The sequence below is a fragment of the Hylobates moloch genome, unplaced genomic scaffold, assembly GCF_009828535.3.
Source record: "Hylobates moloch isolate HMO894 unplaced genomic scaffold, HMol_V3 SCAFFOLD_1, whole genome shotgun sequence".
NCBI lineage: Eukaryota > Metazoa > Chordata > Mammalia > Primates > Hylobatidae > Hylobates > Hylobates moloch.
The window spans coordinates 232309908-232323920 of NW_026652276.1; the positions used below are offsets into that span (position 1 = coordinate 232309908).

The 14013-nt window shown below is 44.6% G+C and overlaps 1 protein-coding gene across 3 annotated transcripts in view; it reads left to right on the forward strand.

The window, feature by feature from the left end:
• Nucleotides 1-1059: 1059 nt before the first annotated feature.
• The window catches only part of GALNTL5 (polypeptide N-acetylgalactosaminyltransferase like 5), a 59114-nt gene continuing 46160 nt past the window's right edge, over nt 1060-14013 (forward strand). For 2 of the 3 annotated variants that reach the window (XR_009212738.1, XM_058436119.1), the window contains exons 1-3: nt 1060-1224; nt 2408-2511; nt 11922-12207. Coding sequence is in view for 2 of the 3 variants with exons in the window: in XM_058436119.1 (XP_058292102.1) it covers nt 11961-12207 (247 nt within the window). In the remaining variant the exon portion in view is untranslated. Of the gene's footprint in view, nt 1225-2407; nt 2512-9764; nt 9891-11921; nt 12208-14013 lie in introns of those variants that run through there. The other variant, XM_032759951.2, reaches the window with a different exon arrangement.

Below are 14013 nucleotides of genomic sequence, written 5' to 3' on the forward strand. Positions count from 1 at the left end.
GTGCTGTGTGCAAATCAAATTCTGGGGCAGTTAATATGAAACATGCGTGGAAATTCAGGCTGTGATATCAGCAAGCTCTTTCTGCAGAAACTCCAGTTGGCCATATTGGGTCCAACTGATTTCTGCCAGTTTTGTTATCACTTGTCACAGTTTCAGTATCTACCCCAGGAGGTCACAATTGCCCATTGTGTCTGTCCCAGGAGAGGTTGCAAGAGGTCCCCACCCACCCCGCTTCCACTCACAGACCCTGAAGCAGAGCTTTTCTGGTTTCAGGCAAAACAGAGTCAGCGTCCTGAAGTGGGGAGGGTCAAGTCTCCTGGGATGTGTTCAGAAGAAATTTCGCAAGCATTTGGCTGAACTTGTGTACTGACATCTAAATGTTGAGTAATGTAGAGTAAAGCATTAAAAGGCAATCAAATAACCCTTTGGCTCATCTTTAAGTTTCTTCATGTTTTCTGAAAGCTTGTTCTTTTTCTTAAGTTTATTTCAAAAATGCTAAAAATTAGCCGGGCGCGGTGGCTCATGCCTGTAATCCCAGCACTTTGGGAGGCCGAGGCGGGCCGATCATGAGGTCAGGAGATCGAGATCATCCTGGCTAACACTGTGAAACCCCATCTCTACTAAAAATACAAAAAATTAGCCGGGCGTGGTGGCAGGCGCCTGTAGTCCCAGCTACTCAGGAGGCTGAGGCAGGAGAATGGCGTGAACCCCGGAGGCGGAGCTTGCAGTGAGCGGAGATCGCAGAGATCGCACCACTGCACTCCAGCCTGAGGGACAGAGCGAGACTCCATCTCAAAAAAAAAAAAAGCTAAAAATTAGGCCTTGCCTAGAGAAGAGAGTCACCCTGGATTCTAGCCTCACCTAATATGAGGCTTTCCCTATTTTCTCAGCTGAGGGGTAAGGACCCTTTGGACCTTGGAACTCCTGGATTCCACCTGCTGGTTGGAGCTTACAGGCAGGGGCCCCTGGGGGGCTGTGACGCCCTGTGTGATGTCATCAGGCTTTGTGAGGCGGCCTGTACTGCCCTTGGAGTACTACTGTGTGGCCCGGCAACCCAGCACAACCAGGTATCTGCTTGGAACCCAGCCACCATAAAGCCCGCTAGCTAAAAAAAATTTTACATCTCTCAGTTCATTCAGCACAGACTCCTGCCTCATTCACCTGTGATTCTGCTTGGAAAATACATCAGTTACAAAGCAGCCAGTGCAATTATCTCCAGGGAAGGTGAAGTGAGCTCCATGCGCTAGAAGTGGGAGCAAAGATGGGGGGAAACGTCTTCCACTTTGAATCAGCGGAAGCAGTACATCAAATTACTGCATCCTGAAGGAGATGCTAGCTCTGGGGATTAGGATTAAGAAGATTTATTTTATTTTTTAAAGGAGGGGTAGCCTCCAAGCTGGTTACACCACCCTAAACGTGGACTGGGCATTGTAATGGCTTTAGTTCATGAAAAATAGGGACATTTTTCATTACATGCATCTTTATGCTGGTAGTGTTTATACAGTGATGGTATTACTTACTTGAAAAAAAAAATAGGGAAGAAAAGGCCCTTAGCAGTGTCATAAAGTCCTAGATCTTATATGGAGATCAGTATTAAGATGCTCCTAGGAAAGCTAGGAGTTAAAAAATGCTGATTATAGACTGGGCACAGCAGCTGGCATCTGTAATCCCAGCTCCTGGGAGGCTAAGGTGGGAGGACCATGTGAGTCCAGGAGTTCAAGATCAGTTTGGATGAAAGAGTGAGACTCTGTCTCGAGAAAAAAAAAAAAAAAAGGAAAAAAAGTATTGATTATTTACAGAAAAATTAGTTGTAATGTTATCTAAAACATGGTCATGTTTTCCTGATTCAATAGACTCATATTTTTTTAAAAACTTGGCCAGGCATGGTGGCTCACGCCTGTAATCCCAGCACTTTTGGGGGCCAAGGCAGAAGGATCACTTGAGCTCAGGAGTTTGAGACCAGCCTGGGCAACATAGCAAGATCCCATCTCTATTTAAAAAAAAAAAAGGCGTGGTGTCACTCATCTGTAGTACCAGCTACTTGGGAGGCTGAAACAGGAGGATCATTTGAGCCTGGGAAGTCAAGGCTGCAGTGAGCTGTAATTGGGCCACTGCACTCCAACCTGGGCAACAGAGAGAGAACTTGTCTCAAAAAAAAAAAGAAAAGAAAAGAAAAGAAAAGTAATGAAAAGAAAAAATAAAGAAAGAAACTCAATGACTGTAAATGCAGATTTAGGCTAGGGTTTTGGGGTGTTGGCGGGGGCGTGTTGGTGACTATTAGCCGCATTCTTTTCTCTACAGGAATCTTTTAATCATCTGCTAAGACTCTTTAATGCACTTAAAATTTTATTTGCTGTACATATGAATCCTCATTGAAATATATTTTACAAACTCTGTGCCTTTCTAGCATTGAATTCAGCATCTTTTAGTGAAGAAAATAACTGAACATGGTTTTCTTCTGAAGACACAAAGTCCAAAGGCCAATCACACACCTCTTACATCGATCTCTAGGTAGGAGGGGTTTTCTGTGTTTTGTGGGAGTGTAGGGGGTGGGTTGGGAGGTGAGGTGCTTGTCTCGGAGAAAACATAATATAAGAACTCATATTAGTAAAATAAGAAAATTAAGGAGGTTGGGGATATGTTCATAAGTGTTCACATCTAAAGAGAATTCCCCCCAAGTTTTCCTGATGTATTAGAATCTTTCTAGAGAATAATTTATTTTTCAGTAATAATCCTGTTGACACAGGATTCTTTCAATGTCACTTTGCCAGCCGGAAATTTCCCAGCTGGCAGCACCCCTCCCTGGGCCTTGCTTGGCTCTGGGCTCACCTCTGGGCTCACTCTGCCCACTCGACGCAGCAGGCTGCACTCGGCTGGCGCTACTGACCTAGATTCCGCACACACAACCGCTCTGTGCTTAGCCCATGGCTGGTCTGGGTGTGCCACAACTGTCTTCCACCTTGGGCACCAGCATCTGAACTAGGAGGAACATGGTGGTGCCTGAAAACTCAGAGATACCAACAACCACAGAGCCCCAAGGGGTGTTATGCCTCTCACCTGGGGAGTCCCAAGGTCTGAGCTCCCAAGGGCTGCTACAGCTCTCTCTCTACTTCCTGCCACCTGCAACATGGTGAAACCGGGTCACGGAGGGGGGTGTGTTATGGCTTGTTTGGTTGTGGCAAACAGTGAAATGGGTGTGTTGCAGCTCATTTGTGCCACAGCTCATTCTGCCCCACCATCCTGCTCCAGCCCACTCCTCCTAGGCTGGCCCAACCCTACCACCACTTCCCATCATGTGGGGTGGCCACCTGGCACTGGCAGAAGGTGGGAAGGCTACAGTGTTACAACTCCTTTTGCACCAGTCATTCGGTGGGTCCCAGGTCCTTGTCCTGTGTCCAAGAAGAATGAGGTTACACAGACACTGGAGAGTCAGCAAGGCAGAGAAGGGTTTTATCAAGCAACAGAACAGCTCTTGACACAAGAGGGTATCCAAAGTGGCTAGCCCTCTGTGTGAGAGGGGGCTCAAAGGTGGATAGTCCCAACATGGGGCTGAGTCTGGGGTTTTCATAGGCTCAGAATGGGGAAGTGTGTGCTGAAAAGAGCACCAGTCCTTCCAGGTGGGCCTGGAAATAACACCATTTGATTGGCTAGAAGGCATTGAGGAAGTTCTCACTCCGGTCGTGGACTCTGGCAACTCAGTTTTCAGGCTTTAAGCTGTCTTTGGTATGAAGGTCGGATTTCACCGGGGACCTGTCCCTCTCTGCCTAGGAATTTGTCTATCTCCTGTTGCTGTCACTATCATATTAGTGCATGTGTTTATTTTGTATGTTACATTTGGTTGTCTCCCCTTACCTATTTTTTTTTAACTAGTTTCTAATTGCTTTTGGTTTTTGGAGAAAGTTGACATGGAAGTTAACTTTAGATAACTTTAAAATTTAGATATTTAATAGGGAGACATGGTGGTAATGTAAATTAAAACAGCTTTATTCTCTTTTCAGGTGTCCTAATTTGCCATTTTCCCTAGTTAGAAGTTGCCTTCTTCTCTTTATATATTTGATACTTTTAATTGGCATAATCAAATATTTCATTTGTAAAGTGCTATTTATTTAATCAATGAATCTCTATTTTGCACCCAGGATCTTGGCCAGAGTGTTAAAGCCTGTGTCCTGGGGGATATTTCTGTTGTAATAAATGCTGCTGAATCCAACTTTGCATTCCCTCTCCCTTAGTCCGTATCCTCTGGACTCAGTCCCATATGTGCACCCTGGGTGCCTGCTGGTTCAAGATGGCTCATTCTGCAGCTCCTTTGGGAACACTCTCCTTCTTCCCTTAGCAGGGCAGCACTTTCCCACACAGGCTAAGTTGTAATGTGACCCTACTTATTGATCTGGTGGCCAGGAGGGTACTGGGGGGAAGGTCCTGAGGCAGGGCACGTGTTGCCCTGCAAAGCAGAGGAGGAGAGCTAGCCTTATTGGGGAGCAGCGGGCCATTTCTGTAGGCTCAGAGCGTTCCTGTGGACCTGGGCCTTCCAGGTCTCTGGCGTGTCTCTACCCAGACATCCCCATCCCAAGTGTAAGAGCCTCCCTCCTTCCCTGGATAGAAGACCAGTCAGGCTTGATCATTCAACCTGCCCTGGAGCTCTGCCACCCCGATAATCAGGCCCTGGGCATGACCCTCAGCTCTCCTCGCCCTTAGGGTGTAGGAAATGAGATCCTTCATATGCTATCAATGGCCTCTGACTCTGATATTTTGCTTTAAATTGCTAATTACCACCCTCAGCCTTCCTTGCCTTTTTCAAATGCAACCATAGCATCCGACAATAGCCATCTACCCTGTAATATTTACAATTGCTCCTCCCTGTTCCTCAGTCAAGTGCACCAATCAGAACATTCCTTTCCACCTATATTCCATCCTGATTCACAGCCAGTGAGATTTTAACAAGTACATATCAGCCGTAGTATGCCAGGGGCTTTCAGAACGCCACCTTTCCACCGACAATGGGATGCTCAGGGCCGGCCACCTGGAGGGTGGCTTAGCCCTAAAATCCCCTTTACAGCCTATTTTCCTGGACCATTAGCAACTGTCATACTAGGTCAAGTTCTCCAGGAAAAAGACTCTTAGACTAAGATTTGCATGGAAAATTTTATTAGGAGCAGATATGGGGGCAAACACTGCAAGGCAGGGACACAAATAGGTTCAATCAGAGGAAGAGGCTAGATGGCGATGCAGTTTCCAGAAGAGACTCCGCCCACCCCACAGGCAGCTTGCGCTGAGGGCTCTCCAGAGTCCCCCCAGACAGACAAGGGAGCTGCACCCATTGACCAGTCTTTGAATGTGAGATCCCCAGGGAGGGGGACACTTGGGCAAAGCGGCTTGCCTTGGTCATGGGCTGTGAGCCTGTGCCAGCTACTTCTCACGGCAGCTGGGAGAATGGGTGTCTCTGCCCTGAAGGCGGTGTCTGGGTAGCGCAGCACAGCATCCCATGTAGAAGACATTTTGTCCAGGTGTGTTCAAGTCTCTTTGAGGGGACAATGTCCTGTTCTGGTGGTTTGATGCCACGGAATTATTCTGGATACCAGGTTCTGTCAAGCAGCGTGGGTTTCCTACTGAAGCTACAATGTATATGCAAGCCAGTTCCTGGGACATGCCTAAGGTCAAAACCGTAGAAGTCAAAGCCAAGCAATCTTGTGCCTATAGCTCCAGCACTTTGGGAGGCCAAAGTCAGAGGATCACTTGAAGCCAGGAGTTCGAGGCTGCAGTGAGCTATGATCATGCCAACTGCACTCCAGCCTGGGTGACAGAGGGAGACACCAACTCACATACAAAACACGGCCAGGCACAGGGGCTCACGCCTGTAATCCCAGCAACAAAACAAGGCCATGCCCAGGGCTCACGCCTGTAATCCCAGCACTTTGGGATTATCCCTTGGGAGGCCAAGGCAGGCAGATTGCTTGAGCTCAGGAGTTCGAAACCAGCCTGGGTAACATGGCAAAATGCCATCTCTACCAAAAAAATACAAAAACTAGCCGGGTGTGGTGGTGGGCACCCGTAGTCCCAACTACTTGGGAGGCTGAGGTGGGAGGATCACTTGAGCCAGGGAGGTAGGTCAAGGCTGCAGTGAGCCAAGATTGCACCACTGCACTCTGGCCTAGGTGACAGAGCTAGACCCTTTCTCAAAACAAAACTGTACAAGCCAAATTCTGTTCTCAAGTCAGAGAGAGGACAAAAATGGGAGACAACACTAAATGTTCAAAGGCCAAGAGGACACTTCAGCAAATCAGAGTGTGGGTCGAAGGGGGACAGAAGCTGAGGGTCCTAGAGCTTGGACTGACCTGCAGGGCCTAAGGCTCATTTCAGGGATTACCTTTCCCAGGTGGACGGATGACATGTGATGGAAAGGGGCAGGGTCCAGGGGACAAGTGGCTGATGTATTCTTGTGTTTACCTGTATCCATGCTGTTTGATATGGTTTGTTTGCATTTCTAATCTGTTTAGAAAATCTTTATTTTAAAAATATTTTTCAGTGTAATGCATACATATAAAAAATAAAATAAAAACAAAATCTTATAAAGAAAATCAGCAGGTCCCTGCCCAATTCCTGCCCAGCCCCCAGTTCAACTCCCTCTTACAATCACTTTTGACTCTTCGATCTGTTTCTTATGACAGTTACCTTCTTTTTGTTGTTGTTGTTGCCCAGGCTGGAGTGCAGTGGCGCAATCTCGGCTTACTGCAACCTCCAACTCCTGGGTTCAAGCGATTCTCCTGCCTCAGCCTCCTAAGTAGCTGAGATTACAGGCACATGCCACTATGCACGGCTAATTTTTGTATTTTCAGTAGAGACAGGGTTTTACCATGTTGGTCAGGCTGGTCTTGAACTCCTGGGTCTTGAACTCCTGACCTTGTGATCCACCCACCTCGACTTCCCAAAGTGCTGGGATTACAGACATGAGCCACAGAGCCTGGTCCACCTTCATATTTTAAACGGAGTACTTAGACTTCTATTTTTTGATTAATTTTATACATCAACTTCATTTTTATTACATGACCTCCATTTCTTCTAGTTTATTTTTCCCAAAAAAAGTTTGTGTGATTTTTTTTTTTTTTTTTTTTTTTTGGTTAATGCAGTAATCAGTGTTTGCATCTTACCATTCTGTAAATACTGTTCCTTAATTTTTACCATCAGCTGCATCATCTACCTAAACTTCTCCATCCCACATACTCTTCCTTTCAACGGGGTTGCATTCAATGTCCTGGGTCCATGTCTGGGTTTTGTTTTTTTTGTTCGTTTGTTTAATAGACAGAGTCTTGCTCTGTCTCCCAGGCTGGAGTGTGGTGGCATGATCTCAGCTCACTGCAACCTCCACTTCCCAGGTTCACGCGATTCTCTTCCTTCAGCCTCCCAAGTAGCTGGGATTACAGGAGCCCACCACCATGCCCAGCTAATTTTTGTATTTTTAGTAGAGACAGGGTTTCACCATGTTGGCCAGGCTGGTCTCGAACTCCTGACCTCAAGTGATCCACCCACCTTGGCCTCCCAAAGTGCTGGGATTCCAGGCGTGAGCCACTGCGCCCAGCCCATGTCTTCTTTATTTGCTTTTTCTTTTATTGCCATTTGCAATCCACAGGTAGTTTCCCAAAAAAGAATACATGGAGAGTAATTTTCCTGAGCCCTTTACATACCTGAAAATATTTTTATTCCACTCCCAAGCTTGATTAAATTTTGACTAGATCGAGAATTCTAGGTTGAATATTATGTAACATAAAATTTTCACGCTGTTTATCTATAGTTTCAGAATCCAGTGTTGCCGTTGAGAAGTTTTATATCATTTTGACACTCTTTCTCGTCTCATTCATTATATGGGGCATTCTGTGGGCCCCTTTAGTTCTGGAAATGTTTGTATGATTGCGTTGACAATTTCGTCTCCATTTTTCTCTCGTCACTTTGTGGAACTCATTACTGGGTAAATGTTCTTTCTACCTTCTAGAATGAAACACCACAGGTCTCAACTTTCTCTTAGGCTTCCCTCTGCCATTTTCTTGGGCATTTCAAAATATTCCTTTCCCACCATTTTTCTAATGATTTTTATTATGTATTTCTTTATTTTGAGACAGAGTCTCACTGTGTTGCCCAGGCTGATGTGCAGTGGCACAATCTAGGCTCACTGCAACCTCGGCCTCCCGGGTTCAAGCCATTCTCGTGCCTCAGCCTCCCGAGTAGCTGGGATTATAGACGTGGGCAATCATGCCCAGCTAATCTTTGTATTTTTAGTAGAGATAGGGTTTCACCATGTTGGCCAAGCTGGTCTCCAACTCCTGATCTCAAGTGACCCGCCCACCTCAGCCTCTGAAAGTGCTGGGATTACGGGCATGAGCCACTGCACCCGGCCATTTATTCTAATTTTTAAATGTGAACAATCATGTTTTAAATTGCAGCTTCCCCTTTTTATTCTCTCAATGCTCCTTTTTCATAGCCTGTTCCTCTGGTTGTACGAGTGTAGCACCTTCTTTGATCTCTCTGAGCAACCAACATCAATGTTTTGATACTTTCAAAGTTCTCATTTCTTCCCCTTTCTGGTTCTATTTGCATTTTCTTTCTTTCTGGAGGCTTTCCTCAAATGTCTCAGGCAATCCTCGGCAGCTGTAGGAGTCAGCTCCGGCTGCCATAACCAAGTCCAACAGACTGGGAGGCTTGGCCAACACTGATTTTCCCACAGTTCTGGAGGCTGGAGTCGGCATCCAGCTGCCGGCAGGTTTGGTTTCCCCGAGGCCTGTCTTCAGGGCTTGCAGGTGGTTGCCTTCCCGCTGTGCCCTCACCGGCCTTTTCTCTGTGCAAGCACCTGCCTGGGGACTCTTCCTCTTCCCATAAGGACGCTGGTCCTATTGGAATTGGGCCCACCGTGTGCCTCATATAACCATAATCACCTCTTTAAAAGCTCTGTCTCCAGATACAGTCGCACTGGGGCTTGGTGCTTCCACGTGTGAGTTGCAGGGGGACACAGTTCCGTTCATTACAGCATTCGATTCTGATATGGTTTGGCTGTGTCCCCACCCAAATCGCATCTTGAATTCCCACGTGCTGTGGGAGGAACCCAGGGGTAGGTCATTGAATGAGTGGGGGCAGATCTTTCCCATGTTGTTCTCGTGAGAGTGAGTAAGTCTCACGAGATCTGATGGTTCTATCAGGGGAATTTCCCTGCACAAACTCTCTCTGCCTGCTGCCATCCATGAAGGTGTGGCTTGCTCCTCCCTGCCTTCCACCCTGATTGTGAGGCCTCCCCGGCCACGTGGAACTGTAAGTCCATTTAGCCCTTTTTCCTGTGTAAATTACCCAGCCTCGGGTATCATTATCAGCGGCGTAAAAACAGACTAATACAGATTCCAATCCCAAAGTGAGATGCCAACCAGCTGATTGGAATCGCTGAGTGTTAGGCCGACCTTGGCCACAGGTGTGCTGTCTTCAGGGGAACAACCCAGGGAGCCGGCGGCCTTGCTGGAAGCTCTTACATTTCAGCATGTGGAGGTCTTTTCTCCAGGCCCTGTCTTCTCATCCCAGAACGATTCTCCTATCAATCCGACCTCAGACATAGCAACCTGGCAGCCAGGATCCTGTGTGGGAGGAAGGAAAGAGGACAGATGGACCCAGACACTCCACATCCACATATTCTAAGTGACACTCTTGGTTTTAGCCCCAAGCTTTCCTTTGTAGAGGCTTAGCCTCTACCAGTCTACTTCTCCAAAGAAGAAACCACTCTGACTCCTGCCTGGATTTTGCTGCGCAGGGCTGGGCAAAGAGAGCTGACTATTCTGAATACTAACATGTGGCTTTCCCCAAGCCCGCAGCCATGTGTCCACTGACTCACCAGGGGCCTCCAAGCCCCAGGCCGCTCCAGGGTGAGTAGCCTTGTTTCCACATCAGAGTCCTCTGTCTTTCCAAATTGTTACCGCGCGTCCAATAATGTTCTTTCCTCCAGACGTGTTAAAATCTGAAGTGCATTGTTCCCTCTACCACTCTGTTTTCCCATTAGAGTTTTTAGCTTTATTCTTATTCACAGTTGAGTCAAGAGGCAGAGAAGACACACACACATTCAATCTATCATCTTTAAAGGAAACCTCTCAAGACTTTCTTCTTTCTTTTTAAAATAAATTACAATTTCAAACAGAAGGAAAATATAGAGAAAAATATCATGAGCACTCTGTGTTCTCATTTATCAAGCTCAATCAAATCACATCATTTTGCCACATTTTCTTCAGAGCTTTTTAAAAAAAATCAGCATTAACAGTAGGAGGCTGGATATGGTGGCTCACACCTGTAATCCCAACACTTTGTGAGGCTAAGACGGCAGAATTGCTTGAGCCCAGGAGTTCGAGGCCAGCCTGGGCAACATAGTGAGCCCTTGTCTATACCAAAAAATAATAATAATAATAATTAGCCACGTGTGGTGGCATGTACCTGTGGTCTCAGCTATTCAGGAAGCTGAGGTAGGAAGATCATTTGAGCCCAGAAGGTCAAGGCTGCAGTGAGCCATGTTTGTGCCACTGCACTCTAGCCTGGGTGAGGAGAGTGAGACCCGGTCTCAAAAAAAAAAAAAAAAAAAGAATACAGTAGGAGTTCTTTATTCTCCTCCCCCGCACTATAGAGGTAATCACTGTTATGTAAATTCACTATCATGTATATATATATATACACATATATAAAATCACTATTATGTAAATTTGTGTACATCATTCACATGCATTTTTTTCCCATGCATTTGCTACATATTGGTGTACCCATAAATAATTGCACTGCTTTTCATGTTTTCCAGATTTATATCACACCCTACTCGCTTTTTGCACATGATGTTTTTTAGACTTTACAGCACTAGTACACATAGCTCCAGCTGATTCATTTCCATCAGTGAAAGAGTAGCCTCACTTTATTAGTTCTCCTGTTGAGGGAAACTTCAGTTGCATCTAGTTTTCTTTTTTCTTTTCTTTCTTTCTTTTTTTTTTTTTTTTGAGACGGAGTTTCATTCTTGTTGCCCAGGCGGGAGTGCAGTGGTGCGATCTTGGCTCACTGCAACCTCCGCTTCCCAGGTTTAAGCGATTTTCCTGCCTCAGCCTCTGGAGTAGCTGGGATCACAGGCGCCTGCCATAATGCCCGGCTAATTTTTTGTATTTTTGGTAGAGACAGGATTTCACCATATTGGCCAAGCTGGTCTCAAACTCCTGACCTCAGGTGATCCACCCACCTTGGCCTCCCAAAATACTGGGATTACAGGCATGAGCCACCATGCCCAGCCAGTGTCTAGTTTTCACTATGACAAACATTACTTCAATAAACATTCTTGTACCTGTCTCATGATACATCTCTTTAGATGAGAGCTGCAACTTATGAGTCTCTTTAGGATATATCCCTAAGGATGGAACTGCTTCATCGTATCATATACATATCTTCAGCGTGACTAGATATTGCCAAAACGATTGTACATTGTGCCGTCCATCAGCGGTGGGCCACAGTACTCATTGCTCCTTTTATTTCCAGCATGGGATATTGTGTGTTTTTACATTTTTAACAAGTTGCTTGATGTCAAATCAGCTTTTTTAGAGATCCATACTGTCACTGCAAGGTGGATTGGATATGGGTAAGGGATGAGTAAGCCTTCTTTGATGGCATTTCCTATATGTACACGAGTATGGGCCAATGACTTGAAATGACACCGTATGTTTTATAAGCATGTTATACATTTTGATGTTAAGTAATCTTAGGAATATCAGTTTTAGGAATTTGTGCTAATAGAAATAAGGCCATACTTTATGTATATGATAAGGACCATCAATGTGATTGTTTTTAAAACACTAAAAATGGAATTTAAGCCAAGTAGGTGATCTACAAACCATTGGAATATCTAATACTGCTTCTCCTAAATCATTCTGATTTAGGAAATTGAAAAATGGACCTTTGAAGATGCTAGATTTACAATGAGAAATGCCATAATTCAATGTTTATTCTATGGGTCCTTGACATGTGGGATCTGGACAGCTCTGTTATTCATATATTTGCACCATAATCATGTGAGCAACCGGCAGAAGAAAAGCCAGGAGCCTCTGTCAGCTTGGTCCCCTGGAAAAAAAGTGCATCAGCAAATTATCTATGGCTCAGAGCAAACACTAAAACCGCATGTAATAGTCAAAAGGACTGATGAAGATAAAGCAAAGTCTATGTTAGGTAAGTATTTGGATTTTTTTCTGTTAGCCATTTGAAGGGAAAAATATACAACAATATTTAAGATTTGGAAGAGTACGAGAATATCCTTTTTAAAGCAATTTACTTTTTAAGTTAAAAATTATTTTATATACCTGTATATATCTATACATAGAAAATAATAAAACAAGTATGTGTGTATTTACCACTTAAATTTATCATTTTAAATATAGTTTTGCTATATTTGCTTCAGATAGCTTTCTGTTTTTCCAAGAAATAAGTTGTAATAGTACAGTAAAAACTCTACCTCCCTCCCGTCCCCACGCCACCCTCAGAGGTTGTCTGACCTGAATTGATGTGTGTTTTCTCATGCATGTCTTTCCACTTCCTCTGTTATTATCCCTAAGCAAAATATTGTGTTCTATATTTTTAATATATTTTTAGGTACTCTGATACACATATCTTTTTGGAATTTGCTTTTGTCTCTCATCACTATGTTTGTAAGATTATTTTCCCATGTTCCCACACATGAAGACCTAGTTTTGCCAGGCATGGTGGCTCACATGTAATCTTGACACTCACATGTAACCTTGACACTTTGGGAGGCCAAGGCAGGAGGATCACTTGATGCCAGGAGTTCAAGACCTGCCTGGGGAACATAGCAAGACCCAACTCAACAAAAATAGTAATAAAAACTAGCCAGGTGTGGTGGTGCATGCCTGTAGTCCCAGCTACTTGGAGAGCTGAGGTGGAAGGATCGCTTGAGCCCAGGAATTCAAGGTTACAGTGAGCTATGATTGGGCCACTGCACTCCAGCCTGGGCAACAGAGTGAGATGTTGTCTCAAAAAAAAAATAAATAAATAAAATACAAATATGAAGACCTAGTTTAACAAAATAAACCCAAAGAAAGATGAAGAAAATAAGAGTAGAAATTAAAGCCTTAACACACAGGCCTACTGTTTCTGTGGATCCCTGCTCTGAACGGCCCTCCCACTAGATGACTAGGTAGGTGTGGGCCTGAAACCCTACCCTAAGCACTACTCCAGCGTGTGACACACGACAGCCCCTTGGCAGTTCTCCTGCTCATTTCCCCGAGGTCACACCCTAATTCTGGCTCTCAGTCTTACCACTCAGATGGTGACAGAAAGGAGAGAAACAGCAAACCAAGGGTGAGTGCCAGGGGGACAGTGTTGCCTTCTGGGATGTGAGTAGAACCTGACCCTCTGCCAAGTGAAACAAGTATTGGGATGGCCAAACTGCTTCCCAAAGTAGCTGGGCCACTTTATATGAGTGTACGGGAATCCATTTTCTCTGGATCCTTGCCAACACTTGACATGGTCCAGTTTTTAAATTTTAGTTATTCTGATGGGTGAGTAAAGCCATCACTTTGGTCTTAATTTGTATTTCCCTGATGACTAATGATTTTGAGCACCTTTTCATGTGCTTAATAACCACTCATGTATCTTCTTTTGTGAAGTATCTTTTGGAGTCTTTTGTCTATTTTTAAATGGGATGTTTTTCTTCTTAATTTTTAAGACTTCTTTATATATTCTAAATTCAAGTTTCTTGATACGTGAGTTTCAAATGTTTTGGACAAATCTATAGCTTGTCTTTTTATTCTCTTTAATGGTGTTATTCAAAAAGCACAATTTTACATTTTAAAATTTTCGGTTTTTTATTTCACAAGTCCCCAAAATGCCTCACAATGTTACATTCTGGTGCTGTTTAATTCATCCCATTTTCTTGTATGATTTATGGTTTTTATGTTTCATCTGAGAAACCTTTGCTTACCTCAAGTTCACAAAGATTTCATTCTATGTTTTCTTTTG